The sequence below is a fragment of the Sander lucioperca genome, chromosome 17 (genome assembly GCF_008315115.2).
Source record: "Sander lucioperca isolate FBNREF2018 chromosome 17, SLUC_FBN_1.2, whole genome shotgun sequence".
NCBI classification, from domain to species: Eukaryota; Metazoa; Chordata; class Actinopteri; order Perciformes; family Percidae; genus Sander; species Sander lucioperca.
The window spans coordinates 10194548-10220860 of record NC_050189.1 but is presented as its reverse complement, the minus strand read 5'-3'; the positions used below and the strand labels follow the sequence as shown (position 1 = coordinate 10220860).

General features: G+C 42.8%; 2 protein-coding genes and 1 long non-coding RNA gene across 6 annotated transcripts in view; 1 reads left to right on the top strand and 2 right to left on the bottom strand.

Annotated features, from left to right (window-relative positions):
• Window positions 1–1638: 1638 nt before the first annotated feature.
• Window positions 1639–19995, top strand: LOC118493554. The gene is made up of 3 exons (XR_004895505.1): window positions 1639–2011; window positions 8784–8786; window positions 19986–19995. It is a non-coding gene; the product is annotated as an uncharacterized LOC118493554 (long non-coding RNA).
• On the bottom strand, window positions 2877–16151 carry LOC116053422 (zinc finger protein RFP). Of its 3 annotated transcripts, none has more exons than XM_035993790.1 (16): window positions 15991–16151; window positions 11465–11606; window positions 10921–11171; window positions 10102–10318; window positions 9808–9912; window positions 8343–8441; window positions 8015–8248; window positions 7767–7914; window positions 6367–6414; window positions 6127–6153; window positions 5969–6033; window positions 5282–5392; window positions 4957–5075; window positions 4755–4853; window positions 3186–3282; window positions 2877–3078 (listed from the first exon to the last, which is right to left on the bottom strand). In XM_035993790.1, exons 1-16 carry the CDS (start codon window positions 16131–16133, stop codon window positions 2926–2928), a joined length of 2058 nt encoding a protein of 685 aa, XP_035849683.1. In that variant the 5' UTR covers window positions 16134–16151; the 3' UTR covers window positions 2877–2925. The 3 variants fall into 3 exon arrangements, with proteins under 3 accessions (XP_035849683.1, XP_035849684.1, XP_035849685.1); XM_035993791.1 differs by having other exon boundaries at window positions 4755–4856; window positions 10102–10316; window positions 10928–11171; XM_035993792.1 differs by lacking the exon at window positions 4755–4853.
• A 2012-nt stretch (window positions 19996–22007) lies between the features above and the next one.
• si:dkey-9k7.3 (circularly permutated Ras protein 1) overlaps window positions 22008–26313 on the bottom strand; it is a 14534-nt gene continuing 10228 nt past the window's right edge. The window contains exons 14-19 of one of the 2 annotated variants that reach the window (XM_035993793.1): window positions 24982–25088; window positions 24189–24301; window positions 23915–24026; window positions 23419–23559; window positions 23066–23159; window positions 22008–22442 (exon numbers count right to left, since the gene is read on the bottom strand). In XM_035993793.1, coding sequence (XP_035849686.1) covers window positions 22302–22442; window positions 23066–23159; window positions 23419–23559; window positions 23915–24026; window positions 24189–24301; window positions 24982–25088 — 708 coding nt within the window. In that variant the 3' untranslated portion in view covers window positions 22008–22301. The remainder of the gene's footprint in view (window positions 22443–23065; window positions 23160–23418; window positions 23560–23914; window positions 24027–24188; window positions 24302–24981; window positions 25089–26313) is intronic. The other variant, XM_031304106.2, reaches the window with a different exon arrangement.

Genomic DNA, 26313 nt, shown 5'->3' with positions numbered 1-26313 from the left:
CCGCTTCACAGACCACAGGGACCACAGGGACCACAGGGCAGACCAGTGAGGAGCTGGTCGCGACCAGTGTCTTTAGCGCCCCTAGTGGCAGTGACCACTGGTCCGTGCCAGACCACAGAATCGGCTACAACCCCCTCTCCTTCTAACGCTGCTCGCTTCGCTTCTCTCCTGAGGCTCCTAGCAACTTGATGTGGGCGTCACTCTATTCCCTGAGTTCTAAGGTTTCCATGGATACCTGGTATAAGCCAATCGGTGCAGGTTTGGCTGTGATACACCAATAAGAAAGCTGAAGTCTCCTCTGACGCGTTTGGGCCCACGTGGAAATGATCGACATTTGCTCGGACCAGTTAGATTTAAATGCTCTAAGACCCGTCTACATTTGTAGCCAATGAGCAGACAAGTCGATAGATACCAAATGCGCCAGTGAAATTTTAACCCTGTAATGGCTGGAGCTGTGTCAAAGCAAAAACAGGGCCTCCTATAAGCATTTCACACCCTTTGCAGTTTATAATGACTTATTTCTATATATTTATGTATATAGTTATTTCAAGTATGTGTATGATTGATGTGGATGTGTTTGTGTATTTGAGAAGTGTTTTATTTTGTACTTTATTGGCTTTTTTCTTTGCACTTTTCAAATGGAAATCAGAAAAACGCACAGACATATATGTAGAAAAAAATTCATATAAAATCAATTTTGGCTTCTTCTTTTTTCTGTAGTAAGCTGAGACATGTGGCTAATGTCCTGGATTGTCTGTCAGCTGGAATATGTGTTCACAGCAGTGTATTTTAATCATTTTACAGATGTATGATTTGGACGGAAATAGAAACCCTCCATTCTAGCCTCTGTAACTCTGTGTCAGTAAGGCCTAGAATCACCCTGACACTTGGAACAAAAACTTGAGATTGTTTTCTTTCCAGTGATACCAGGCACATCCCTGAGTGTCAAAGTATATGGGAGCTGTACCAATTTTAATTTGGGTATGACGTTTAGACCAAAAAGCTTGAAAATGCAGGCGACTCTTAAGACGTTAAAAAAATGTTGTTTGCCAAGTTACCATGGCATAAGTGGGTTGATGCCCTAGCCATTGTCAGGTATTAATGAATTTCGGCAGAGGCTACGCTTCAGACGGTTCACGCCTCGCCATCATCCATTATACCTGACAATGGACACCTTGTCTGGCATTAACCCTTACTCAATCTGTACACAATGTAAAACCACAATGTTCTGTTGGTGTGCAGATTAATCAAATGAGATTAAAAAAAAAAAACGTGCCAAATAGTGAGCTAAAGAGGTACTGGCAGTGGCAGGTGGGTGTTGTTACCTTGGGACAGAACCAGATTAGCTGTTTCTCCCCGTTTCCAGTCTTTATGCTAAGCTAAGCTAACCGGCTTCTTCTTTACCGCACAGACACGAGAGTGGTGGTATCAACAAGATAGCAAATAGTTTCCCTAAATGTAGAACTAGCTATTCCTTTGACTGGGTCTGCAACTAACAATTATTTTTTGATGAATCAGTTAAGAGCTTAGTCCATAAAATGTCTGTCGTGGTTTCTCAGAACCCAAGGTAATGTCTTAACCCTCACGGTCAAATTGGACTCGTTATCGAAATGTCTATATTTAAAAAAAATATTTATTTTCCAACCAAATTACCGAGAAATTAACATAGATGGTTCCAGGTTTGCAAGTACAGTTAATGATCACTACTTTCATTGAATTTTTTGTTGTTTTATTCAATTTTATAGCATTTGAAAAAAAAATGAAACAGTTTCTAAACAGTATTCTGACTAAACTTTGACATACACAAGTCTTTGATTATCCATCGACATACATTCCTCTAATATTAGTCAAAATAATTACTCATTTCAGCTTTTCTGACTCAAAAATTAAGTATAATTTAAAACTCCAACGAGGTTTATTAACCATGAATTCCGAAAAATAAGTGTAACACTAGTGGTAATAAGTTGATGTCCGTGGCGTGTATATAGTACTGGTGGTAGTGGAAAAAAGTGTCGACAGTAATAAAAAAAAGTGACAAAAACATTGAAAAAAGTCTCAAAAAAAGTGGCAAAAACTAAAGTGTTAATTTTCTATTTTGACCCGAGAGGACAACAAGTGCATGGTTGGCAGAGGAAGACAACATGAGGGTTAAAATTGTTTTTCTGCAATAAAGTGAAAGTCAAACATTTCCTCCAGAGATAATGGCCACATAAAGAATAATATCAAATTCATCAAATATCAAATATCAGAAAAGGTGATTTAATACATGATCGGCAAATCATTTCAGACACAAAATTCATAGTCCTATTTCAATTAATAAACTATTCACAGTCAGCCAACAACAGGAAGTTTAAGAAACCAACAACAAAATGACCAGGAATTCTAGCTATGTCCCAATTCAGGGGCTGCAGCCTTCGGAGGACACTTCCTAGCGGTCTCCGAAATGAGACAATCTGGTCTGCAGCGCATTTCCTGTTTTCGTCGAAGCGCAGCTCCTGTCGCCTAGCAACCTTGTGATCAAAACATTAACTACAGCACCGTAAAAGAGCCAAAAGTTGTTCTTTATATTTTACCATTTGGTCAAGTGTCTCAAAGAGAGAGGAACAAAAATAATAAACCCTTATGTAGCCTACATGTGAACATCTCTTGTCTCTGAGACCCAGAGCTCCAGTCAGCTCACAGCGGGGTCTTTGAGTATGAGCAACGTGCATCGCTGCAACTTGTAGTCACATTTTTTGAGAGGAGCACATCAGGCTACGGCGTAGGCTACGGCGTAGGTTCGGTCTCTCCAGGTACCTATGTACGTTGCCACGGTGTCGATTTAATGTAGCATAAATAAGCCTTAATTCTATTTTTTTTACAGGGCAACAAAGTATTTAAAGACAAGAAAAAGAAAAGAACAAATAACTTCCAGGTGCCGTCCTGTCACTCCGTCATGATGACTGGCTTGATAATTAGTGGCCCGTTGTTCTTCCCAGATTTATTAGTGCAGGGGCTGAAGAACGGGAAGATGCACTCACTGAAAGTGTCATTGAAAGTGTAGATGTGCATTTTTGCATCAACGTTATAGAAAGACACCTGTAGAACCAAGAGGACACACAGGATTATTTGAAAAAAACTTCACTTGGTTGAAGACAAAAGAAACAAATAAATTAGATGTGTAAAATTTGTTTCCCATGCTGTACCTGTCCTTTCTCATAGTCCACAAATATCCCAATCGTGTTTGGACGGAGGTTCAGATGGACATCTGTGGAGGGTTCAGTGCGAAAAGCGTACTTGTTTCTGAGGAGAGGGATGAAGTGGAGGATAAGAGAAAGGAGAGGATAGTTAATTACTACAAAGGAAAAGGAAAGTAAAGACAATAAATGAAAAGAAAAGCAGAAGAAATTTGAGTATATTCAATTTTCTGAAATGTCACCATCTGCTATATTTTATGTTATCTCTCTTTTATGATATTTTATTATTACATTATACACCATACCTAAATTAAGATTTGTTTTGGAAAAAATAAATAATTTGAGAAAAGCGGGCACCAACAAATGATGTTAGGATGCTGAAAGAGATTAAAGCCGCGGCGTGGCTGAGACGCGTCGATCAAACTGCGTATCCTTTATTCTTTAAAAATTCTAAAAACACAAACTCTTTAACGCCAAACATGCAAAAGCCATAAAATAACAACAGAAGCGGCGTCAACGGATGTTGACAATGAAACGTGCCGATTATTATAGCCGGCGGACTATTATTTCCTACACATATGTAGGAGGAAAGTTCTTACCTTTGTTTGAGAAGTAGCCTATCACAAGTGAAATGTTGGTTGCTAACTAACTATGACTACTATTGCTATGTGATTGTCACAAATAAGCAATGTTGTCCAATGTCTGCCATCTAATGATAGGCTATTATGAAGCTAGCTATGCAGTAGTCTCACTTTGCCAGACCTTCCTCCACAGCGCTGTGGAGGGGGGTCTGGCTAGTCCACACAGCATTCCGGGATGGGAGAAAAACGTGCTCTGGTTTATTGGCATTTTTTTTAAACCAATCACAATCATCAATTCCATGTGTACATTCAAAAGTTGTTTTAGTCGTGGCAACAGAAAACTCAGATTAGACAGATAGTGTATCTAGCTGTCTGGATTTACCCTGCAGAGATCTGAGGAGCAGTTAACCATAGTCCTCATTAATCCACCGGAGTTTTAAATTCCAACACAAAGAAAGCGTTAGGTAACGGAAATCTGTCCGAAAAGAGGGACATACGGCGAAATTTCCGGCGGCATCGGAGCAATCCCGGAAGTGGAAGGTCGTGGATAGAGACTAGCTACGCGGCAACATAAGCATTACGTCATTTAGCTCGGCCAGTTTCACTGTCAACTTCCATTATGTTGTAGCTTTTGCATTTGTGTTTTCCGTTAATGCGCTTTTGATTTTCAAATTTGCAAAGCCTTTTGGAAATTCAGCCCCTTTGACACTTCTTGGCCAAGCTACGTAAATGACAACAGAATAAGCTGCAAACACAACAAGAACATGTTAAAGCCTTATAAAGATATTTTGTGTAAGCAGACAGTTGCCTGCCTATTTACACATCCGGCAGTGACAGAGCAACGTTATCACTTGGAGTCGTGTTTGCGTCCACGTGATCAATAAGTCCAATATTCACTCTCCTTTTAGCTCTTTTTTGTTCTCCACCAACTCCTGAGAAAAATATCCGTGTCTTTAGCTGCTAAATGTTCCACTTGGTTGACCAGCTCGTCTCTAACTTTATCTGTCTGCTGTTTGGTGCTGAGCAGGTGGCATACGGTGGGCTTTTGGAGCTTTTATTTGCTGAAAACCACTGCCTGCTGCTGCTGCTGCTGCTGCTGGAGACAAGGTTAATGACAGCAGAGGTCCATGTCAGAATAGCTAAAAAGAAGCAACTAATTAACATCTAATTTGGGTAACTACCTAAATGGCAAAACTCACTTGTCTCTCAGGCTGAGGAACCAGTATCCCTTGCTTGGGGTAATTTCAACCTTCCCCTTCCTGTTGATTGATTGTCTGGCCACGCCCAGATCCCAGTCAGTCTTCCCGCCCACCTCCACCTGATCAAAGGAAGAAGGACATTTACGTACATACAATCAAACACTGAAGCATATAAAAGGCTGGGAGGACATGCATGTAAATATTTGGTCATGTTCTGTTGACTTAAAATTATTATTTTACATTGGTATTTTGTGATCACAACATAATAAACTTCCTTTTTATTGTGATAAAGGAGAGAGAGAGAGAGAGAGAGAGTGCCTCTTACCTCCCAGTAGTGTCTCCCAGACGAGATGGCCTCCCTCCCTATGACACAGACGACTCTGTTAAACCTCTCCGGATTGTCTGCAAGCATCTGGTGTTTATCTCCACACCTCACCTGCAGAAATACAGACAGTTATTGTAATGGCAAACTTCATAGGCACAACACATTTTCTTTATAATTTACAGTAAATGTATGTGTGTAATATACATCTCCAATGCAAACATGGAAAAAAGGCAACTGTATGGAGAATTTTTCAAAAACCAAAAATCAATAACATACCAAGATTTTAGTCCCGATTTTCAAGATTGTATAGACATTTCTCGTGGGTTTGTGATTGCATTAAAAACAGAATGATTGCCCTTACTGGTGTGTGTTTGTCAGTGTGCATGGGTCCATGTTGTGTGTCTCTGTATGTTTTGGAGCTGAACTGGGTTGGTTTATGGGTGGGTAGGGGACTTGTAGGGAAATGGCACACTGTTTTCACTATACCTTGTTCACCACGATTTGGGCTATGTGTCACCTGTTGTAAAAATGTAAACTTAAATTAAAAAAAAGTTGGAAAAAAAAACAATGGAATGATTTACAGTCTTTGTTCCTTCGAAAAAGCGAGCTTGCAAATGTAATGCTAAAAAAAAGAATGAACTGAATGAGTAATTATTTTTTTATATAATAATTTAACAGGTGTCTCACACTCTTCATGTCCTCTGACAAAATCAGTCTGGGATGAGCGGTGTTGCCGTCCAGAGTCACATCCACTGTTGAAGAAAGAATAAAAATGTAAATCATTGTAGATTATTTTATATTTAATCATGTCTGCAAGCTGACTTTGTGTCATTATTGTTTCTTACCTGCATACTCCTGTATCCTCCTTATCCCTGCAGAAAAACAGGAGAAAATGATGTTATAGCTCCTGTATAATGCACTGTATAGCTTTATATCATTACCCGTTGAAGGTGGAATGCTCACATGTGGTGGATGGATAGAGTCACTCACTGGTTTGTATTCGTAAGGTGGATGGCAAATATCATTCACTGGTATACGTACTGTATGTTTAGCTTATTTAAGGTGGAGTGGGAGTGGATACTTACTGGGCTGTGTTTGGACCGGGCTGGGTTCCGTTACTGAGGCAGGAAAACCTGGAGAGGAACAAGGAGACACCAGTCTACTGTCAAAGTCATACTAAGATCACCACCAGAGGGCAGTGTTTCAGTGCTTTATTATAATAGATCTATTGTGTCTGGCTCATAGACCGTAAAAATAATCGACAAAGCTTCCGGGTCTGAAAAGTGAAGCCAATGCTGAAGTGTCTTAAACCTACATTTCATCTAATTTCCATCAGGAAAATCACTGACTCCAAAAAGAACTCTGTTCCTATAGAAGTCTATGAGAAAATAACCCTATTTCTCACTCAATTGAAGTCTTTATCAATACAGCATGATGTTCATGTTTTAAATTATCGTCTCATTTATTTTTAAATAGACGATAAAGCGGGGGATGCCTTAGCGCGTGGCTACATGCTGACTTGTCAATCAGGACAGAGGCTTAGCAATGCTAACCATGGCACTGTGGACATTAAAATAGACCTTAGAACCTTTTGGGGTGTTGTCCATGTTTTCATCTTAAACTTTGACCCTCTCACTGCATGTTTTCACTTCATCAAAGTTAATTGGAACATTTTGGTCTCCTAAAAATGTGATGTGAATGATTTCTCAGCGTTCTGCCAACCAAGCTAGCTAGCTAGCACTAGCATTAGCTGGTAACTTAAGGGAAAGTTCTGTACTGCCGTACATGCAGATGAACGGCGCCAGTGCCCGGAGGTCCATGTTTACCCGCCAATAAATCTCCGCTGGATGACTCGTGCCAAAAGAGTTGAATTGGCAACTTACCCCCTTTAGCATTTAGCTTAGCCCGGTGCCATTGCAACCATCGACAACACATTTGGCCACGTCATCCTCTCCAGCTCCACCCTTTTGTCAAAAAAATGGTCACGTCCGGTTGCAACAAAACAAGATGGTGAAGCCTGAATCGACAAACTCGAGGCTTCAAAGCGGTAGTCCACAAACCCGTGGTGACATCACAGATGCTACGTCTATTATTTTCAATGGTCTGGCTCAAGGACTTAAAGAAGAAGGGTGCTTTTTCATAGAGTATAGATCATTAGTTGTAAAAGTGCTCTTTTGACTCTACTCTGGACAGCCATAAACAGCACATTTTGGATTCGTCATCCTCCCCAGCTTCACCCTCTTGTCAAAAAATTGTCACGTTCGGTTGCAAAAAAACAAGATTCGCCAAACTCAAGGCTTCAAACCACTGGGTGACATCACGGATGCTACATCCATTATTTTTACATTATCTAGCACAAGGACTTGATTGCTGTTTTTTCATAAAGCATGGATCATTAGCTCTTTTGACTCTACTCTGGACTGTGTTCATGTCTTTGTTGCTTTTCATCTTTGCAAAGAAGCCTTGTGTTTTGCATTTCACTGACCTGTTTCTGCGATCGTCTTCAGCTCTTCCTGAAACCTCTCCACCAGAGCTGCCAGCGACCTGTAGATGGTCCCTGTTCCCAGGTCAGAGTTCACCGACACTTCAGACCAGTCTTTGGTCGGTGGAGGACTGGAGACGTTGGGGAACGTCTGGAAAGTAGGTGGAAATAAATAAATAAAAAAAGGATGTCAAATAACCCCCTCAGGTTTCCCACAATGTTTATGTCAGTTTCTCATCACATCAACCAACCTTGACACAGTGCATGTAGTCATCTGATTGGGCGAGCTGGGCGAGGGCGCTTTCTCTCCGCCGTAGTTCTTCAACCTCAAGCTCCAGCTGTCGTATCATGGAGTCGGCCTGGTGCTCGGCCGCCCTCCGGCTCATCTCCATCACCTCCATCAGCTCTGTCTGGGAGCGCTGGATGGCAGACACAAGCTCTGACAACATGCAAACGCTGCCCACAGTCTCTCGCTCCACCACCAACTGAGGAAAATATTGATACTGTAATGTAAAACTTGCAAGACACCTTTGTTACAGTCACCATTTTTTTATATATATATATATTTAGCTACAATACCTCCAGTTCAGTCACTGACAGTCTGATCTCCTCGATCTTCCTGATTCTCTGTCTGATCATCTCCTGGATCTCCTGCTCCGATACACTCAGCTGGTCCTTCTGGGGAAATTGCATAGACTTGTGATTTCTATAACTACTATAGCTGTGTCTGTGCCCGTGTCCGTCGTAACACCCATCACGGCCCAAGCCCAAACCCAAACCTAATCTTAATCATTGACCCAAAAAAATCTGTTTTTTTCCAATTGGGCACACGGCTTTGGTCCCCAATTGGACAAGCTGTCCCCCAATTAAATGGTCTTTAGATGGAAATGTGTCCCCGAAGGTAGTCTAAGTCAGAAACACACACACACACACACACACAATGGGACATTTTGAGAAATTATTCTTAAAATTTTTAAAGCTTAGATCTGGCCCAAAAAATCAAGCCCGACCCTACCCGAGCCCGTGCACGTTGTGACCAAGCCCGGCCCGGCCCGACACATTAACTGTAATTATGAGCCTGAGCCCGATTTAAACCCGACAATTTTTTAATACGTGGGCCGTTATATGACGTTCTCAACTACAATTCAGAGTTGTTTGAACTGCAGAAATCCGTTTAGAAGAGGTATGCTTGGAGAAGTAACAAAAGAGGACAGTGAAGGCTGACTGTCATCTTTTCTGCCATGGCAAGCCTGCTTCATGTGCCTGTTCATCTTCCCCATTTTTTTGCTGTCATAGGCGAGCAGCGTGCCACACTTAATGCACTCGACAAAGCCAACACATATGTTGTCACAGCCCACGACTTGTTTAAAATGGTTCCATACCTCTGACTTTTCTCCAGACTTGCTCAAAGTTAATTCTCCTGTTTTTCTTTTTTTCTTTACATCTTCAAGCTCCATGTTGCACTTATGCTACACACACAGGCAGGCCCGGTGTGATGCGTGCGAGTGGAGGAGACGCTGCGCATGATTATGGCATAGCTTTCTCCCCACCCAATTAGGCTAATAAAGTAATCATTAAAAAAACACAAATGCTTGATCAAGGGCCCGGCCCGGCCCGGCCCGAGGTTAGTGGCGGGAAATATCAGCTTGACCCGACCCGGCCTGTGGGTCGGGTCAAGTTCGGGCTCGGGTTCGGGCAGAGAATCTAAACTCTATTTTGAGCACAGTTCGGCTTTGAGCAGTATACGTTCCGTGACTGAGGCTAAAAACCACTTTGCATCGGGTGGTTCTTTGCATCCATGTCATCCTTTCCTATCAGAGTGTCCTCACCAAAAAAATAGCCATATAGTTTGTCCGTGAAAGAAGCATATTATGATATATATATGCGGCGACCTGTAGTGGCCGTAGTAATCTGCTACAAAGTCTGCTAAGGGAGGAGGGCCGGGTAGTGCATGTGTCATACAGACACAGGACTTTCACTGAAATATAACCAAGTAGTTTCGCATGTCTGTGCTTCACTTCAAACATCATTCTGTTTTTCCCACCTTGGTTTCCATCCACTCGGTTTCGAGAGTCACTGTGTCATGATCCTGATGGTCCAAGGTCTCACATTCAGGGCAGATACATGCTCGATCAGTCCTACAGTAAATCTGAAACCAGTGAGAGAGTGTTGCAGTGTTAAACCTTGAAACATGAAATATAATTTAATATAAAAAAAACTGCACGGTTAGAGGAGCCCAAAATCATAGACTATTCTTGTTCCTCAGTAAGCACAAAGCACTATAGGAATCGGAAAGGCTGGAAATCAATGAGAGATATTGATGATTGAAGTATTGTACCACTATTCCTCTGCGGTGGATCTCACAGACAGGGATGCTCCGGCTGCTTGCAGCCCCAGTTACGGTGAACCTTCTCCGGCCGCTGGAGTGGGGGAACGTGGGAGGCGGCTGAGGAGATCCGGAGGAGTTTGTCAGGGCAGCAATCGGACTGGAGTTTGGTACCGAAGAAACAAGTGAGGTTGTGACTGTTGATGCTGACGTCGGGATGGGCTTACCTTCCAAGGTAGAAGATACATGAATTGAAAGATAAATCAAGGAATTTAAAGCTGTGTACCTTCTTACGTTACTAAGCTTCTTAAATACTCAGTCGGTCAGTCAGTTCTCTCAATATCTCAACAACTATTACATGGATTGCCATTACATTTTGCACAGAAATTTATAGTCCCCAGATAATGTATCATTATGACTTTAGGGATCTTCTGACATTGCATCTAATGTTAAGCAACCAGCATCTAAATTCAATGTGTCCAATACTTTAGTTTTTGATCAAACATTTGCAGAACTGGAAAGTCATGTATCATCTGCATAATGTGCAACTAATCCAAGACAATTTGACAAAAGACATTTGTCCACAGTTTTGGGAGAAAGAGTTCATGACTTAATAACACCAAATGCCTGAATCTTTATCATCTAGTTGCATATATCATAGCTATTTATTCAACGTGGTTGTATAAATCTAAACAGATATTTTGACTTGGAATTTTGAAATAAAACTCAAATTTCAGTCTGTTTTCATGCAGCCAGGAGAGCAACGCTGACTGCTTGATATCTAAAATTTCCCTAAAAACCCCTAGGCTAGGCGAAACCCTTATTACCTTAGTCTTACCTTGAGCGTCAGGTAGCGTCAATGCTGTTTTTAGCTGATGTTGAGGCAGCTTCTTCTTCAATTCATAAATGAAATTGACTGGCATGCCTCTGTTTCTTCCTCCTCTTCCCCCTCTCTTCTCAATCCGCACTCCTCCCTCTCCTGTCATGGGTCTGAACTGATCGGTGATCTCTCGCAGTGTCCTGTTGATCTCGAGCTCTGGTCGCTTCTGGAAGGTCTTCTTACACAGTGGACACATGAAAACCTGGGAGAGGAAGGAGGGGTGGAGGGATGGGTGAGGGGGGAAAAAAGGAAACCAAATAAGATAATGAACTGAGAGGAAAACATGGAAGCCATGGCAGATGAAAAGTGTAGGAAGTAAGTAAAAATGAATGGATCAATTGTTGAATTTTTAAACAACGTACACAATATACTACCCCCAGTTTGTGCCGCTCATGTATTAGTGTATTACTGAGGTAACCATCAGTTTTCTATTAAAGATAATTAACCGGCGGAAACAAACTTCATACATCGAGGATGCCATCTATACTCACACACCTTACATCCGTCCCAGTATTTGCTGATGCAGGCCATGCAGAAGCTGTGGCCACATGGTGTGGACGAAGGGTTGTTGAACCAATCGAGGCAGATCGAGCACAGGAACTGCTCGTCTGACAGAAAGCTTCCACATAAGGACATCCTATGGACAGCAAGAGAAAGTAATATAGAGTTGAATCAATACAGATCAGTCAGACAGAAGTCAAAACAAAAGCAAGTTTTTTTTATTTCTTTTTTTATTAAAAAGGCCCTTTGAAGAAACTTGTAATTTTTACTCTGATATTGCTTTCCCATCCCCTGCTTAAAGTGTCTGAATATAATATATATATATATATATATATATATATATATATATATATATATCCATCCATCTTCGTCCGCTTATCCGGTCTCGGGTCGCGGGGGTAGCAGCTCCAGCAGGGGACCCCAAACTTCCCTTTCCCGAGCCACATTAACTAGCTCCGACTGGGGGATCCCGAGGCGTTCCCAGGCCAGGTTGGAGATATAATCCCTCCACCTAGTCCTGGGTCTTCCCCGAGGCCTCCTCCCAGCTGGACATGCCTGGAACACCTGCCTAGGGAGACGCCCAGGGGGCATCCTTACCAGATGCCCGAACCACCTCAACTGGCTCCTTTCGATGCAAAGGAGCAGCGGCTCTACTCCGAGCTCCTCACGGATGACTGAGCTTCTCACCCTATCTCTAAGGGAGACACCAGCCACCCTCCTGAGGAAACCCATTTCGGCCGCTTGTACCCTGGATCTCGTTCTTTCGGTCATGACCCAACCTTCATGACCATAGGGGAGGGTAGGAACGAAAACTGACCGGTAGATCGAGAGCTTTGCCTTCTGGCTCAGCTCTCTTTTCGTCACAACGGTGCGATAAATTGAGTGTAATACCGCACCCGCTGCGCCGATTCTCCGACCAATCTCCCGCTCCATTGTTCCCTCACTCGCGAACAAGACTCCAAGGTACTTGAACTCCTTCACTTGGGGTAAGGACTCATTCCCTACCTGGAGAAGGCACTCCATCGGTTTCCTGCTGAGAACCATGGCCTCCGATTTAGAGGTGCTGATCCTCATCCCAGCCGCTTCACACTCGGCTGCGAACCGATCCAGTGAGTGCTGAAGGTCACAGACCGATGATGCCATCAGGACCACATCATCTGCAAAGAGCAGCGATGAGATCCCCAGCCCACCGAACTGCAACCCCTCTCCACCCCGACTACGCCTCGATATCCTGTCCATAAATACTACAAACAGGATTGGTGACAAAGCGCAGCCCTGGCGGAGGCCAACTCTCACCTGAAACGAGTCCGACTTACTGCCGAGAACCCGGACACAGCTCTCGCTTTGGTTGTACAGAGATTGGATGGCCCTGAGAAGGGACCCCCTCACCCCATACTCCCGCAGCACCTCCCACAGTATCTCCCGGGGGACTCGGTCATAGGCCTTCTCCAGATCCACAAAGCACATGTAGACCGGTTGGGCATACTCCCAGGCTCCCTCCAGGATCCTTGCGAGAGTAAAGATCTGGTTCGTTGTTCCACGACCAGGACGGAATCCGCATTGTTCCTCTTCAACCTGAGGTACGACTATCGACCGAACCCTCCTTTCCAGCACCTTGGAGAAGACTTTACCAGGGAGGCTGAGAAGTGTGATACCCCTATAATTGGCACACACCCTCTGGTCCCCCTTTTTGAAAAGGGGAACCACCACCCCGGTCTGCCACTCCTTAGGCACCGTCCCAGACTTCCACGCAATGTTGAAGAGGCGTGTCAACCAAGACAACCCCTCCACACCCAGAGCTTTAAGCATTTCTGGACGGATCTCATCAATCCCTGGGGCTTTGCCACTGTGGAGTTGTTTAACTACCTCAGCAACTTCCACCCGGGAAATTGACGACAATCCCCCATCATCCTCCAGCTCTGCCTCTACCATAGAGGGCGTATTAGTCGGATTTAGGAGTTCCTCAAAGTGCTCCTTCCACCGCCCTATTACCTCCTCAGTTGAGGTCAACAGCGTCCCATCCTTACTGTACACAGCTTGGATGGTTCCCCGCTTCCCCCTCCTGAGGTGGCGAACGGTTTTCCAGAAGCACCTTGGTGCCGACCGAAAGTCCTTCTCCATGTCTTCTCCGAACTTCTCCCACACCCGCTGCTTTGCCTCTTTCACGGCAGAGGCTGCAGCCCTTCGGGCCCTTCGGTACCTTGCCACTGCCTCCGGAGTCCTCTGGGATAACATATCCCGGAAAGACTCCTTCTTCAGTCGGACGGCTTCCCTGACCACCGGTGTCCACCACGGTGTTCGTGGGTTACCGCCCCTTGAGGCACCTAAGACCCTAAGACCACAGCTCCTCGCCGCAGCTTCAGCAATGGAAACTTTGAACATTGTCCACTCGGGTTCAATGCCCCCAGCCTCCACAGGGATGCACGAAAAGCTCCACCGGAGGTGTGAGTTGAAAGTCTGTCGGACAGGGGCCTCCTCCAGACGTTCCCAATTTACCCGCACTACCCGTTTGGGCTTACCAGGTCTGTCCAGAATCTTCCCCCACCCCCTGACCCAACTCACCACCAGATGGTGATCGGTTGACAGCTCTGCCCCTCTCTTCACCCGAGTGTCCAAAACATACGGCCTCAGATCAGATGAAACGATTATAAAATCGATCATTGACCTTTGGCCTAGGGTGCTCTGGTACCAAGTACACTTATGAGCATCCCTATGTTCGAACATGGTGTTCGTTATAGACAATCCATGACTAGCACAGAAGTCCAACAACAAACAACCACTCTGGTTTAGATCAGGGAGGCCGTTCCTCCCAATCACGCCTCTCCATGTGTCTCCATCATTGCCCACGTGCGCGTTGAAGTCCCCCAGCAGAACTATGGAGTCCCCCACTGGAGCCCCATATAAGACTCCACTCAAGGTCTCCAAGAAGGCCGAATACTCCGAACTCTTGTTTGGTGCATATGCACAAACAACAGTCAGAGTTTTCCCCCCCACAACCCGCAGGCGTAGGGAGGCGACCCTCTCGTCCACCGGGGTAAACTCCAACGTAGCGGCGCTCAGCCGGGGGCTTGTGAGTATCCCCACACCCGCCCGGCGCCTCACACTCTGGGCAACTCCGGAGAAGAAAAGAGTCCAACCCCTATCCAGGAGTATGGTTCCAGAACCGAGACTGTGCGTAGAGGTAAGCCCCACCAGATCTAACCGGTAGCGCTCCACCTCCCGCACCAGTTCCGGCTCCTTCCCCCACAGAGAGGTGACATTCCACGTCCCCAGAGCCAGCGTCTGCTGCCCGGGTCTAGTCCGTCGAGGCCCCTGACCTTCACTGCCACCCATGTGGCAGCGCACCCGACCCCAGCGGTTCCTCCCACAGGTGGTGGGCCCATGGGATGGAGAGATGGATGCCACGTAGCTTTTTCGGGCTGTGCCCGGCCGGGCTCCGTGGCAAACCCGGCCACCAGACGCTCGCTGACGAGCCCTCCATCTGGGCCTGGCTCCAGACGGGGGCCCCGGGCTTCCTCCGGGCAGGGTCACTCCATCTCTTCCTCGGTCACTCATAGGGTTTTTGAACCACACATATATACATATATATATATATATATATATATAATATAATATACACCAGCAGTATGTGTGTTCTGCGTTTTTGGACCGGAGGAACCTTTTCAGCTCTAAGAACCTAATGTACTGTAGTTTCAAGAACCCCCCTTTTTATTGTGTCGGTACCACAAGAACTAGTAACGATCGGTTGTCACTTCAGTGTTTCTATTGGCGGTGGGAATGCAAACAGAAAAAAAAAACATTGAACGTATGGAGTTCTCGGGGGAGCTCCCTAGTGGGCAATTCCTCTCAGCGAGTCCCCAGAACAGAATTTATTTGCAGCCAAGACATCACAAAGCAAAAGCGAGCAAGCTTTGCTTGTAACAATGCATCATCATCATTATTATGAAAAAGTTAATAACAGCTGAATAAGACACTCCTGATAACTTAATAAAAGAGAGGATGGTAACCAAAACGTGAACTGTGATCTAAAGAGCCTTCCAGGACAAATTTCTTGACTTAAGTACACATTCAAATATGCAAAACAACCATTACAGACTCTTACTTTTAATAATGCTCTCAAAACAGTACTTTTTCTCACTGTTTCAAAAAAAGAATATACTTTCCTACTGATGGTTCCATGGGATAACCCTAACCCTGGAGATACAGGAATTCATTTTAATGAGGAACTTGTTTTAGAGCTCAATGGTCAATCAATATTTTTTCAAGTACAAACTGCTTTTCCCTGTTTAATTTAAATGTAGGCTGAATATAGACTGTTGGACACATTAAAACAATATTAAAATAATTGTTGGTTGCAGCCCTACTTCAGATAACAATGAAAATGTTAAGACTCATTGAGTGACACATGGTACAAGAGGTCAGACTGGTTTCTGCACTGAAATCGTCCCTTGTTTTTAAACATTTTCTAGAGCTATGTCAGATATGCATTAAACATGACATAATTAAGTAAAAGTTTATACCTTTCGGTGTTGGTAGGCCTGATTTTAAAATGGACCCCAAAAGCTCCAGATCCGGTCCGTTGTTTCTTGATCTTGCAGGTCGTACTGTATTTTGATCGCTCACAACCTGACTTATGAAGTGTTTGCTCCACAGGCTGTGACATGTGAAAGGCGTTGTGAATTTACTCTTTCATGGAAGAAAAGTCCACGCCCACTTATTTGTCTCTCTGTGTGGCAGGTAAATGTGGCAGGACTGGTTAAGGTGGGTGAATGACACACAATCACAGAGTAGGCCAGTGGTCACAACCTTTTACCTAAATGTAGATTTCTCTCTTACCTCAGGCAGGGTCAAATAGCTACGTGGGAGCAAGGTAACTATAACTTTCTTTAGCAAAGTAAAGAATTTCACTGACCTGTGAGAATATATCTGAGATTGTATCTGATGCGATAAACATGATTACCCTGCAAGACATTGTGATTAGAATTAGCACAAAATGAGTATTCAGGCTTAAACAGGCTTTTTCGGGAGAGTCCCATTGAGATTAAGAATCTCTTTTTCAATGGAGACCTGTACCAGAAAGGCAGCAGCATAAATAAAAAAAACACATAGTTAAAGACAGAAAATACAAAGGGAGAAACATTTAAAAGAAACTTTCAAAAGAGAAATTTACAAGTTAGTTTCATCATCAGGTAAATGAAAAACTTGAGGACTTGGGAATCTGCCTCTAATTCTTTCATTTTGGATTTAAAAGCATCTAACATGATTAATTCATTGAGTTTACAGATGCAGAGAATTTAAATATCTCAGCATTTGGAGTGACAAAAAAGCTTTCATTCGAATTTCACATTGATAATCTTGTGTGCTGACTCAGGGAAAAAGTTGGCTATTTTCACAGAAATAAAAGCTTCTTTCCCATGTTTTGTAGGAAAAGGGTTGTTGAGGCAGTTTTCATGTCGGTCCTGGACTATGGTGATTTGACTTATAGACGTGCATCCTCTTCAACTCTTAGATCTCTGGACTCAGTCTATCACTCCGCCTTCAGATTTATAACCGATAATGTCGGTACACATCATTGTATTTTATATGACAGGGTTGGATGGTCTTCTCTCCAAGAAAAACTTAATACTCACCGGTATCTCTTTATCTATATGGCCCTTGTTGGAAAACTGCCCTCTTACCTTACAGAAGTACTTTGTCATTCAGAGGAACATTATCAGACTTGCTCTGCTGACTGGCTTTTACTTCATGTTCCACGAGCTTGGTCTGAACTTGGAAAAACTGCTTTTAGTTTTAGTGCACCTGACTCGTGGAACAAAATACAACACTTTCCTAAAATCAACGCACTTGTGCCTTTTAGAAATCTGGTTTTGGACGTCCAAACTTCTACTTGTAGTTGCTTTACATACAGTTGTGTTCAGAATAATAGCAGTGTGTTTAAAAAAAGTGAATAATGCTCAAAATCCTTAGAATAGTTTTAATTCCATGATATCAATGCATTGGGAACACTGCACATTCAATTCCAAATCAAAACATGACCAAAATTGATCAAGTTTGTGTTACACCTTTACAGAAAGTGAAGAAAAAAGAAAGGCTGTTCAAACAAATAGCAGTATTTGCATTTTTCTGTACAAACGCAAACATTTACTGTATAAACTGAAAGATGTCTCAAGGTTTTTTTTACTTTGAATCACTGCACTAATATATACATTTTTGATGTCACCCCACAAGTTTTCCATGGGATTGAGGTCTGGGGATTGGGCTGGCCACTCCATAACATCAATCTAGTTCATCTGGAACCAAGACTTTGCTCGCTTACTGGTGTGTTTTGGGTCATTGTCTCGTTAAAAGACCCATTTCAAAGGCATTTCCTCTTCAGCATAAGGCAACATGACCTCTTCAAGTATTTTGAAGTATTGAAACTGATCCATGATCCCTGGTATGCGATAAATAGGCCCAACACCACAGTATGAGAAACATCCCCATAACATGATTTTTGCACCACCATGCTTTACTGTCTTCACAGTGTACTGTGGCTTGAATTCAGTGCATGGGGGTCGTCGAACAAACTGTCTGCGGCCCCTAGACCCAAAAAGAACAATTTGGCTCTCATCAGTCCACAGAATGTTGCCCCATTTCTCCTTTGGCCAGTCAGTGTGACCTTTGGCAAATTTCAACCTATTCAGTACATGTCTTTTTTTCAGCAATGGGACTTTACAGGGCCTTCTAGCTGATAGCTTTGCTTCACATAGCCTTCTTCTGATCGTAACAGTACTCACAGGTAACTTTAAGTCTTCTTTGATTTTCCTGGAGCTGATCATTGGTTGAGCCTTTGCCAGTTTGGCTATTCTTCGATCCATTTGAATGGTAGTTGACTGTTTTTTCCCACATTGTTCAGGCCTTGGATGCCATTTCAAGGCATTTGAAATCATTTTGGCTGAGCAGCCTATAATTTTCTGCACTTCTTTATATGTTTCCCCCTCTCCAATCAACTTTTTAATCAAAGTCTGCTGTTCCTCAGAGCAATGTCTGGAACGACCCATTTTGCTGAGTATTTCAGTGTGAAATGCACTATAACCAGCATGCACAACAATTGCTTCCTTCCTTCCTTAAATATGGGTCATAACTGACACCTGTTTCTTTACAGAATCAATCACCTCACTAATTGAACACAACACTGCTATTTGAACATGCCCCTTTCAATTACAGATTCAATTACACAGAATGAGCAGCATGCATGTCATGACTGGTGGGTCTGTTGGTTTTCTATGACTCTACAACACTTGCTAGTAAATTATTTACCATGTAGAAATACTACAAAAAAACAAAAAATTTGATTTATGAGATGTTGGACTGCTATTATTTTGAACACAACTGTAGTTGTATTTCTTTTACATCCTGGTTGTCTTGATCTGGTAAGACAAGACAAACCCAATGACCTAAATATCTGCGTATTCCTTTTCATAGAGACATAGACATTAATAATAATTGTTTTAATTTGCCTAAGAGAACAAACCAGTCTTGTTTCTCAGCTCCACCCTGTTAATCATGTATTTTTAATTCTTGTAGTACCACAATGGGAAATTTATGACAATAATTCACCCTCGGGTCTGTGCACAGTTTAGCGGTCTACGTGACTGAGACTCGGTGATGGCATGAAGGATAAAATCAGTTCCTCTTATCACGGGAATCACGCCAGCTATGGGAACTTCTTCCACCTGCATGTGCCTTTGTGTGATTTGTACTCACTGGCTTGTGTGTGTGTGTGTGTGTGTGTGTGTGTGTGTGTGTGTGTGTGTGTGTGTGTGTGTGTGTGTGTGTGTGTGTGTGTGTGTGTGTGTGTGTGTGTGTGTGTGTGTGTTTTGTGTGCATGTTTGTTCTTTCCTCATGTGTGCACCCATTTGAACTAGTGGCATCTACAGTAATTAATCACATTTGTGTCATTCCTTTTCGACAAGTGCTGTGCGATTTCCAAGGAGAGATAAGCCGACTCTCAGACAGCATGTACCCAAACAGGATGCCGGGCTTTGGTACAAAACATCTTCATCAATCATTCCGATGATTAATCTGTAATGAAGTAATTACAACCTGTCGCACATGCAACAAGATTTTCTGGGTAATGTCGACAAAATTGACCCTGCAAGGCAGTGTCATAGTACTCGAGATTGGTCTTACTCAAGACCACTTTTTGAAGGTCTCGTCTCAGAATCAACCGCATTTTTACTCAGCCTTGTCTCGGTCTCAGATAAAGAGGACTCTGGATTTTATTTAACCATAGGAAGATAGGTGTATTAATATCACGCCACTTCTAAGGATATTTTGCGCATCATGTCTATGCATTTTAAATGTTTCGTGTGTCATTTAACTACCTGTTCTCATTCCCAACTCGTCAGTTTTAAACACATGGTAAATGTGAATTTAAAACTACTTAGTTAGGGTTTAGAAAAAGATCTTGATTTGGGTTAAATTAAGTATTTTTGTTATGTAAATTAAGTTACATACGTCATTTAAGTTGTAGAAACAGTTAACGTTGTCTTTTGGTTTCACGAAGGACACAAACTGCAGTTTCACACCGGAGAAAGTCCTCTCCTGTGTGAAAGTCCTGTGTTTCTTTGACCCATCCATCCACCCTGATCTCTTGCCTACACAGACTTTCTCGCCCTTTATACTATTCCTTAATATAAGTCAGTAGAGACTAAATGGCGTTAAATGACACGCCAAAAGCAAAAAAATGTGTATTGATAACACGCTAAATAACTCAAGAAATTGGTACGTTATTCATACACCGTTGCAGATGTAGCTTCAGGTAAACTTCCTTCACTATCTACTGATCAGCAGTACCATCAGTGCACATTCCTCACTGTCGCTTCTATTGTTTCACAAAAGAAGCTATTGCATCACAGCTGCCGACTGATAACTGTACCTGCAATTATTTGACGTTTGACCTACACACAATGGCTGATTCCTAGACTGAACCTGTTTCTTCCAGTCTCTGTGACAATGACATTATGATGTTATTGAATGGCCCAAGGGAAGACACATAGCATTCTGTGAATAAGTAAATGGAGGATGTACAGTTTTACAGAAGATGTCCAATATTCACTCTCTTTAATGAACAGGGGCAATTTTACCCTTTTTTTAACGTTTAAAAAAGTTACGTTAAAAGGGTACCAGGCACCCCTAAAGCTCTGATCCCTGCCCATGAATGTGGCCAGACTCTAACACAACACACGCACACCTTTCATGTTGTGCAAACTTTGCACTCTCCATTTCTGCTGAAAAAGAAAAAGACATCTTGTGCAAAATGACACATATCTGAGCAAACTTGCTACTGGTTAAATATTGTGTGGATTAGTTTACTAGGACCGCCTAAACACACCATTAGTATTTGCATCTATGTACTGTATGTAGGCCTATGTATGTATGTATGTATGTATGTATGTATGTATGCATGTATGTATGTATGTATGTATGTATGTATGTATGTGGGGCAGGGTCTTTTCGCTGTTCCCTTTTCAGCATAGGAACCTAGGTCAACAAGGGTCGGGTTTCCGGTACAGACAGATCAACAACGGAACAATTTTAACATTTTTGCCATCTTATTCATCACTAAATTCACTTCTGACAATGTTTTAGGCGAGAAACCAACTGTTTAGATTTCGAATATAGGCAGTCTTGCGCAAATTGATGCCGAATTGACAATTTGTTTCAAAGTTTTCGGAGTTGAGAAGCTCCATGAAGAGAGGCGACAGCCAGCAGGCGCCTGTCGGGGCCACTAGCTCGTCGCTCGGCCAGTTATGCTCAGAGACCCCGCTGTAAGCTGAAGGTCTCTCAGACAGGTCTCGTAAATAAGAGGCTTTTATTTCGCCATTGACAGTTCGTTTGTTTAAATATCACAACACATGTCCATCATAAGATTAACGGGAACCTGTGGTTAACTGTCCTTTTCAGAGTTAAACTACACAAGCGTACCCTGCGGGCTTGACAAAACTCGCAGGCCAGCCGTCACTCACACACACAGTCACACACACACACACACACACACACGGTCACAGCGCAGCAGGCAGAGGCGTGGGAGAGAGAGATACTCGTTTCTCTTCGGGAGACTTGTTTTTAGATTTAGTATTTAGTTCATACTTTTTTTGGTGTATTTGTTTTCTGATTTTAACGCTATAAAGACCGTTGCCGTGCTTACATCACCAGTCCCTATGGCCACTTGGCCAGTGCGAATGCAAATGGGAAAAACGGTTTTGGGGGTGAGTAGTTAGTAGATCTGTTTAGAAGTGGACTTTTTCTATAACTAAGTTCCTGTAACTACTTGGTCGGAAAACGGCTACAGTCTCAAAATCTGTAGATAAGGATGCATTCAGAGAAACACCAACACAACATGTAGCTCTAAAAATATGAGTGTGTGTGTGTGTGTGTGTGTGTGTCTAAAAAACAAATATACGGAAGGTTTATTTGTTTTTAGGCCTTTATTATATAGGACAGCTGAAGATGTGAAAGGGGAGAGGGAGCGAGAGAGGGAATGACATGCAGCAAAGGGCCGCAGGTGGGAGTCGAACCTGCGGTCGCTGCGACAAGAACTGAGCCTTTGTACATGGGGTGCACGCTCTACCAGTCCACTAACAGTCCTGATGTATTATTTGTTGATTGATTATGAAGTTTAACTACCCAGGCGCCCAAGTGCTCTGTCCTTTTCAGTTCAGGTGTTCATTTTCAATATTAGTCCTACACAGACAGTGTGCAATGAACCTCCTTCTAGTCCCATACCCGCTAAAAAAGTTGCGAGCCAACATGGCTTAATATCAATATTTGTGGATGGCTGATTTCTTTACATTCCTTCCACAAGAGGCTTTTTCTTCCTCCTTGTCTTCTTTTGGATCTCATTTGTGTTGCTGCTGCTGTTGTTGTTGGCACTGCTGGCTCTCTTCATCTGGTACATTACCTTAGCTGCTTGATCAGAGAGAGTCTGCAGGGGGAAAGAGATGAGAAATCAGTAAGCGAGGGAGTTTGTCAGTGTGTAAGGGATCCTGGCTCTCGTCACTGTTTTCACTTTGTTTTTCTTCAAGATATGATGTGTTAATTAGTGAGCTTTAGAGCTGCTGCAGTCTATGTTATGCTAAGCTAACCAGCTGCTTACTGTATCTTCAACTATCCCTTTAACCAGTTTTTGGTAGTGAATCCAAATAAATTGTGTGCCACAATTGGTGAACATCAGATGGCATGTTAGGAGTACTTGTGAAAAAGATGGCACAATCCTGAGTCATGAGGCAAAACAGAAACTGCTTTATAAATAGCCACAGGGTTGTGCTATTGTATTCAAGGCTGCACCAAAAATTAATCACTTTTTCCATGACCCATTGCCAACTTTAATTGACAGCCGTTTTTTATATCCTGCTCAACAACAGACAAACAGGACTGCAAGCATAATGGTAATAATAAAGTAAAATAAAAAATTAATCTTTAGTTTCTTTTACTGATGACATAATTTCACTGGAACCTCTTTAATTTAAGGAATGAAGAACCTAACATGATTGATTAATTCATTAATTGGCCTCAATAACATAAGATTAGATAAATTAAGTGCTTGATTACCTGGGATTCCGTGGTGATGTCGTCACAGATTGTTGTCATGGTGTCTATCCAGTTGCCATAGATACTCTCTTCCTTTTGGATTGGCCTCTGCTTACTATGGGGCAGAAACACGCACACACCCCATGCGCGCGCGCGCACGCACACACACACACACACACACACACACACACACACACACACACACACACACACACACACACACACACACACACACACACACAAAATCAGCAGACCTGCATGCCTATCCTATACCCTTACACTAACTTTGACATAAACATCCCTAGCCATGACATCCTTGTTTTTTTATTATATTGCCATCTGTCCTCTACCTGGATCAGGGGCCAGAGTCATACCTGATTTGATTGTGCAGGTCTTGCTGTGCTTTTAGTTGCCTCTGTGCTTCCTGCACTCGACCCTCCATGGTTAAACTGGCACAGAGTTGAGCACAGTGAACACCAAGCACCGCCATGTTGAGGCTACCAGCCCAAATCCGACTTCAGACCAAACAAAACAAACAAACAGAAAACTTTATTGTCTGTCATGACAGGAAATCGTCTTAGAAGTGGCCTCAAGAGGAGATGAGAAAGACAGATAACAAACACAGCTTCTCGACACTCGAGTTTCAACAGTGATATCAAAATTATACTTTTTCAATAAATTGCAAAGCAATACTTTGAGTATAAACATTTTCAAACTTCAATATCTGATCAAAGAATATGTAAACACGACTTTGGTGTCAACTTTTTGACAGTTTTTGATACTCTTTACTATGGATACAATCAAGTCAATACCGCAAAAGTATTGAAAGGTCAGTATTGAAAAGGCAATATTCAACCCTATAGTGTTTACCTGCAGGTAGTTACTGGTCGTTGTTCAGTTATAACACGGGTGACTTTTTCTTGGTCTCTGGTCTTGAAGCTCAACTGGAGTTGAAATGGAAGTGTGTCCTTCTGGAGGAAAACTGTCACACGCATTGACATTACTGGGTGTGAGTCCCGACAACATCAGTCATACTGCCAGGACATGGTCCCCACAACGTCAGTCAGGCTGGCAGGACACGGTCCCCACAATGTGCTGTAAACCAACTAATAGAATATGGCAATGTTGATTTTGTTTGTCTTACCATCTGTAAATTCTGGTTTTACAGCAAACTGGATAGTGATCTCCAGCCCTTTGGTCACATTCCCTATTTCTCTCACCAGTTTGTGATTGTTTCCATCCTCAAAAGGAAAATACCTACAGAGAAAGAGAGAGGAAAATAATAAAAAATCACCATAAAAGAGCTACATTTCCCAGGTACATAGGCTGGCAATCTGGCAAATGCCAGAAGGGCCGATGCACTCTTGGGCTGATTTGGGCCGCTGGAAAAAAGAAAAAAATGTGGCAACACTGGCGTTTTACACTGGTAAATGTCGGGCTTCTACTTTTCAAAATAAAAGCTCGCGTCTGGTCCGCTATGTCTTCATACTTTGGTGTTTTGGGTGTTTAAGTATGTAATAATATCTTTTAGCATTTCCATTCTATTCTAACATGGTGCCATGGTAGTTTATTTGATGGTTTTATGAATTGTGTGTATTATTTAATTATGAAAGCCTGTAAATGCACCTCATGCTACTAGTGCCATAATCTCACATGAGCCTGTTTTTTGCAATTATAAAGCAAATAACGTCCCCGTCTGAAATTGGGCCGGTAAGGGATGAAATCGCCAGGTCCAAATTTTTGTCCCAGTCCGCCCCTGCCCAGGTACACTTGCAAATGAATAGGACAGAGATCAATGTATATTTATATTGAATATACACAATGTTATAACATTATAGACCTTAAGTGTTAGAATTTTGGTGTCCACGTTCTCATCATTGTTAGGTTTACATACAAACGTTTCTGTCATTGTATTTTTGGTGTCAGTCGCCACTCACACTCCATCAGGAGCAAGCAGGGTTGCAGTGACTCCCGTTGCAAGGATGTTGTCCATGGAGGCTGACTGGATCTCTGTTGCAACGGTACCGATGCTCACAATGTTTATCTGTAAAGGAAGCTGAGTTTTACAAGTGAAGGTATAACATTTACATACTTACGCTTTGGCTACACTGCATGCGTAACGTATGCGGACCATTCAAGGAGTGGATGTGCCACAGAATGTATCTTTCAACTGGCAACACCTGCAGCGCACACACAGCGCAGGATTCTGTGTCACAGGCAAGATGGTGAGCTTTTGCTTTGGGATTGTTGTTGTTTCTTTAGTTTTTAGAGCCGGAACAGCGCTGTGAAACGTCGATCTGTTGTCAGATGTTATCAAAAGACGCAGGTGACAGGAAACAGTAAATACAATTAGAAACTATCAAAACCAAACTGCCAATATTCTCACTGATAGTCATTAAGTCATTTTATGTATATATTTAGTTTGATTTAAAGGAAAAAAAGACACTTTATAAATTATGATCCATTGCTGTGTAAAAGGGCTGCGCACACCTCGCGTAAAAATATAAATAGAAGACTCTTCTATTTTTATGTTTGTAGAGCAGATCTCCACGGAGCATACGCACCACTTACACACTGCTATCCTGTGTCGCCAGTTTAATTGATTATAGTGGAAGCGTAGTTATGGAGCACCCGCTCCGCAAACGTTATGCGTGCAATGTAGCCGGCCTGTTAGATCATCTTATAGCATACACATGTAATATGTTTAGCTAAATCCTACATTTAGCTATGGCATGGTTAACATTTAGCTAGCTAAAGTGTTACGGCACAATCATTTCCTATTGGTTGAGGGTGAGGGGGTGATGCACACCTGCGTCACAGAGCTTACAAAGCGTAAGTGAAGCAGACACAGAAGAGACTCAGACTGACTGAGAGATGACAGTCGCAGGAGAAGGGAATTTGCTGCTGAAAGTTGAGTGACTCAAGCTTTCCCCTTTCCCCATCAAGTTGTGTTAATGTTTTGTCCCCGTTTTGAATGTCTTCAAATGAACTATCAATGGAGTGTTGATGCTGTTTGACGTTGCACCGAAGACCGGGCTGGCCCAAGAAGGACGGAGTAAAGCGATGCCCGGAGTTGAGGATAAAGGTAGGCCATTTCATCCTTCCTTTCAGCCTGGCGAACCGAGTATTTAGTTCTATAGATTACAATGCACAGCTAACCAAGCTTCGGAGTTCCTCGAAACGTAATAATAATATTAAGTTTTCCCAAAGTTGTGACTATGCCATGACAATAGACTAAGATTTTTTATTTTTATTTACTGTGCTGCTCA